The following is a 5,208-nucleotide window of genomic DNA, read 5'->3' as shown; positions in this document are numbered from 1 at the left end:
CTAACATTCTGTGATTCTGTGAACCCATGCAGAAAAAGTCATAATTTAGCACTAGACACTTTAACATTCATTCTTGATCTGTAATGAGACTGTAGAATAGAATTTTGACTGACCTCAAGAGGAGTTGCATACCCCAAAGTTTAAAACGTGTAATGTCAAGGAAATTAAGTATATTCAGAACTTTCCTGTGCTGCTAGTGAGTCCTGGGTTATTTAAAGCTGAATCTTTAAAAGCAGGCAGAGGCATAGACAGTTGATATATATTTTCAGCTGGGTTGATGGGATGTAGGATGCAGCCAGTTAAAGTGGTTTCTTCTTTAACACATATCTTCACATGTTCATGTCCCATTGTACTGTGTGTTCCAAAAAAGCAATCTTAATCATTAATTTATTTACTTTATTTTCCACAACTATACTTGGCAGCAACAATTTTCTTAAATCTGTCACCACCCAAAGCAGGGAAGACACTTTGTTTTTATCCCCTTATGAGAGCTAGAAAGATAGATACTGTCATAAAATAAAAAGTGCTCAAAGTCAAATTTTTACGAAAGAAAAAAAATGATGAAGGAAGAATTAAGTAACAAGTTAGTTCTAAACAACGAAATCATTTCATGATCAAACTCCAAGGGCCTAACTTTAGCTTTGCCTGCATCAATCTGGACTGGTGAAAGGTTACTGTACTCTTTGGGGTATCAGGGTTTTTAAAGAAATAAACATATCCTACTAATTTTTGCTTGTTAATCAAGGCTTATATTCTAATTTTAAGCACTAATTTTTCTTCTATTTAAACAACAACAAGTAATTACACAGTTATTATATTATGTTATGTTATATTATATTATATTATATTATCTATATTATATTACCTATATTACATTATCTTATTACATTATCTATATTATAGCAAGGGCACCCCAAATATGCAATTAATGTGGTGTGGCAGTTTTAATTGCTGCAACATCTGACAAGTGTCTTGCAATGGAAATGGGTTTTGAGGGTTAAGCACTTCAAAAATAGCATATGCAACCCAGCAATAAGGCTGAGCACAAAGCCACCTAATAATAGGACAAAATAATAGGACATCAGAGGGCTGGAGCACCTCTCCTATGAAGAAAGGTTGAGGGAACTGGGCTTGTTTAGCTTGGAGAAGAGAAGGCTCCGGGGAGACCTCATTGCAGCTTTCCAGTACCTGAAGGGAGCAACAGGAGGGGGAGCAACTGTTTACAGGGGCTGATAGCGACAGGACAAGGGGGAATGGTTTTAAACTAAGAAAGGGGAGATTTAAGTTGAATATTAGGTGGAAATTTTTCCCTCAGAGGGTGGTGAGACACTGGAACAGGTTGCCCAGAGAAGTTGTGGATGCCCCATCCCCGGAGGTGTTCAAGGCCAGGCTGGATGGGCAGCCTGCTCTAGTGGTTGGCAGGGGGGTTGAAACTAGATGATCTTTAAGGTCCTTTTCAACCCTGACCATTCTATGATTCTATGATTCTATGATTCTATGATTCTATGATTCTATGATTCTATGATTCTATGATTCTATGATTCTATGATTCTATGATTCTATGATTCTATGATTCTATGATTCTATGATTCTATGATTCTATGATTCTATGATTCTATGATTCTATGACATAAAGCTGTCAGGGACATCAACCTAAGGACACACGTTGGCTCTTAAGACCATTGTGACACTTTTATTTTAACATTCCCCTTCTGTAATCTCTTTCAGGACTGACATCCTTACCTCCTGTAGGTATTGGGATTTTCCTAGGAGGACTCATAATGAAAAAGTACAAAATGGGCATCGTTGGAGCAACCAAGTTTGCATTTACCATGTCATTTGTGGCCTACTCCATCACTTTCTTGCACTTTTTTGTTGGTTGTGAGAACCATGTGGTAGCAGCAATGACAGTGTCCTATGAAGGGTGAGTATAAAATGAAGAGTATGTTTTTCTTCATTGCAGCAATAGTTCAAAAAATGTACTATGATGTCAAGGCTAAAACAGGAACAGGTTTTCGCAATGCTTAAGAGAAAGTGAACACTACCAGGTCTCATTGTGATGGTTCTGTTAGTCAACAGTATGTCAGCCTGCCAAAGCACAGCACTGGTTACAGATTAATTAGAAATACATTAGCAAAATTGCATCATTACCAATGTAGGTTGTTTGGCTGTGTGTGGCGTGGTATTGCTGTTTCACAGAGTGTTGTCTCTACACCAAAAGCCATTTTCTAGTGAAGTGTGTTCAGTAAAAGAGTGAAGCTTATGTAGCAAGGATCATTGGTAGCATCTCCTGCACAGAGATGGAAAGATTACAACATGCTAGACTCTCAGCCTACTGTAAACCAAAATGAAGTTTCTATGCCTACTGAAGATGCTCTCTCTTCTCAGGAGAGAACCAGAGTTATAGGCTGTTATTTTTGTCTTGGAGTGAGTGAAGATACCAGTACAGGAGATGTGTTCTAGGATCTAGCTGTCCAAGGGGCCCAGCAAAACACTGGCATACGGGTTGTCACTGCCTCATGTCCAGCCTGCTCAGAGTACCTCATGGCTAGAGTGCACCTGTCTGCATCTCCCTGAAGACTTACCCATAGTTCAGCAATTTGTCACTACAGTTCATTTATCAAGCCATACTGGAAAACAGCTGAACATGTGGAACTGGACAGGCAGGATGTCAAGGATGTTTATATTTGTTGGCACCTGAGGACTAATTGCTGCTTGTCCTGTACTCTGCAACATTTTCCCTAAGAATGCAAATGGTGGACCAGGGAATATGCTTAGTAAGCACCGAGATGAAAGAGGTGGAAAGCACATAATCTTAATTAACCCAGAAAGGAGAAGACAAGGGAAGACATCCCTTGTTGTTGCAGATCTCAATACCCAAAAGGATGTCTGAAAGTAGAAGGGAATACTGCATTCTCCACATCCTCTAGGAAGAGTTAGGCCAGGATTTAAGAGAGGAGTATTTTTTACTATGGGAACCAGGAAATCTAGTTTCTATCATCGTTGCATTTTTACCAACAGCTAAAGGGGTACTTGATAAGGTTGTGTTAACTGTTGCTAGCTCCACATTCAATTAGAGGATAGTCAAGCTGACCTCTCAAAGTATTTCAGCTTTCTTTTTCTTTTCTGTGTACACCTGCCAGCTGAAAACAGTAGCAACATTTTTGTTTAAAAATGTTTTATAAGCTAGTAATCACTTTAATATCAGTGCAAGTACGATGGAATCTCAAACAAACAGATAAATGCTGTAGAGCCTCAGCTATGCAAATGTACGTCCTGGGCATATGAGGTGAGTTTCAGGACAGCAACACTGTCCCACAGAAAGGATTACACTGACCTCAATACTGAATCAAAAATTTCTTACACTCTTGCACCTGTCTGAACTTATCTTTCAAGCAAACCAATTCCCTACCATGAAAATGCCCTATTTTCTGGGTGCAACTCTGACTGCAAATGTGTCTCCAATGTGTGGGATCCTGTGTGTGGAAACAATGGACTGACGTATGTTTCAGCATGTCTGGCTGGGTGCACAACTTCGGTGGGACATGGAAAGAACACAGTAAGACCCTGCTTCAGTTTCTGAGGTTTTCTACTAGCTTATTTTCCATGTGATGTCAGGGAATTACTAGTATAATGCATTTAAGGAAAACCAAAGTTACTGGGAACCAGTCAACAAAATCTTTATGATTTCTGGCTACAAAAAGCACAGAAGACAGAGATATTTCTGTGAGTTACTGCACTAATTTAGATACTAATTTTCATCTTTTGCAGATTGGACACAAGAGGGGAAACAAATAAATCAAAGAGGTTACATGTTTCCTGAAGGTTGTCCATGGCTTGCCTTTCATAAACCTCATTTTGGCTGCCCTGAGGTTTTAGCCAACAGCTGAAGTACACTATGATAGTGTAGTATCTTCCCTGATACTGATTCTTAGTGCATAAGCATGAAGAAATATTTGAGGGGAGGCAGTTTGTTTCCTTTGTGTGAGACTCTGGGATGGCAGGATACTGCTTATTTTTCTGGCTGACTGATTTCTGCTCAGCACAGAGGGCTGGGGATAACACACAGAGTCCCAGAGAGGCAGCTCCAGTCCATGGACATAAACCTTCATTTAGACTGTGTCATTCCCATGTTTTCTGATGCCAGATGACCACTCCAGAATATACATGGTCCTGAGCTGTCTCTTGCACTGAGACAGTTTTCTCTCCAACAGATTTTTCCTTGTGGCAGGTTTCTCTCTACTGTCTACAATCATCTTCTCCAAAAGACTTTGCTTAAAATCTTAAGGTTGGAGGCAGGGGAGAGGGGCTCAATAGCATCCATGACAGTGGGACTACTGCCTCCCACACCAGTCTGTCTCTGTAGAGGTTAGGGTTTGTGGCTCACAGTTCCCCTTACCTCAGCACATCCTCAGGCCTCTGAAGCCCTGGTTAAAATCTATTGCTCCTAAGCTATCAGTACACCTACTGCTGATCTCAGGGCACTGCATAAGCCGTGTCTTGACAGGTAACTGCTGCATACAGCTATGAGGTACCTCTGGTGGGTCAGCGTTAGCACAGAGGGACCTGTGATCCAGGTGCTTTTCACAGAGACAAGTCAGCTAACAGGTGGTGTCACCTAGCAGCAAAAAGCACAGCTCCTTGAGCCTTGCTCTTCCCCTTCAACTGCCTTCCAGGGACACAAGGGCTGAGGCCAGCCTCAGAGGTCCTGCAGGTATTCCAAACATTTTCCAAAAAGTGTTGCTGTGTCCACTGGCAAAAACATGCTGTCACAGAACATCCCTTCCAACTCTGAGCACTCTTCGTAGGAAAGAAAAGAAGAACCTGCTGCCCATTTCCTCAAGAAAGGCAAATAAGATAGAAACAGGATGTTTAGGAAGGCTTCATGCTTTGCCTGTGTCTGAAGGCAGGGTTTCCCATTGGACAAGCAGTGACCTACCAAATCTGCTTTGTGTCTTCCAGGTCTTCCATAACTGCAGCTGTCTTGAAGCCAGCAGTTCATGGACAGGAAATAGCTCTGCCACCTTGGGGCAATGTCCAAAAAGTGAAGATTGTTCAAAGAAGTTTATTTATTATATAGTAATACAAGTCATAACTGGCTTTTTTTCTGCACTGGGAGGCACCCCAGCATACATGATTGTGTTTAGGTAAGTAAAATTAACTGTGTACTAGAGGTCAAGGCTTTCCAATGAGGGGGTCAAAATTATG

The 5,208-nt window shown here is 41.0% G+C and overlaps 1 protein-coding gene across 1 annotated transcript in view; it reads left to right on the top strand.

Annotated features, from left to right (window-relative positions):
- Positions 1-1,721: 1,721 nt before the first annotated feature.
- Positions 1,722-5,208, top strand: part of LOC104463224 (solute carrier organic anion transporter family member 1C1-like) — a gene marked incomplete at both ends in the record, with an annotated part of 7,870 nt that continues 4,383 nt past the window's right edge. Inside the window, 3 exons of the mRNA XM_010075456.1 lie at positions 1,722-1,924; positions 3,397-3,559; positions 4,963-5,147. Coding sequence (XP_010073758.1) covers positions 1,722-1,924; positions 3,397-3,559; positions 4,963-5,147 — 551 coding nt within the window. The remainder of the gene's footprint in view (positions 1,925-3,396; positions 3,560-4,962; positions 5,148-5,208) is intronic.

This window comes from Pterocles gutturalis, unplaced genomic scaffold (assembly GCF_000699245.1).
Source record: "Pterocles gutturalis isolate BGI_N339 unplaced genomic scaffold, ASM69924v1 scaffold25567, whole genome shotgun sequence".
Classification (NCBI taxonomy): Eukaryota; Metazoa; Chordata; class Aves; order Pterocliformes; family Pteroclidae; genus Pterocles; species Pterocles gutturalis.
The sequence above is the reverse complement of the archived record's forward strand: the minus strand, read 5'-3'. Positions and strand labels throughout refer to the sequence as shown.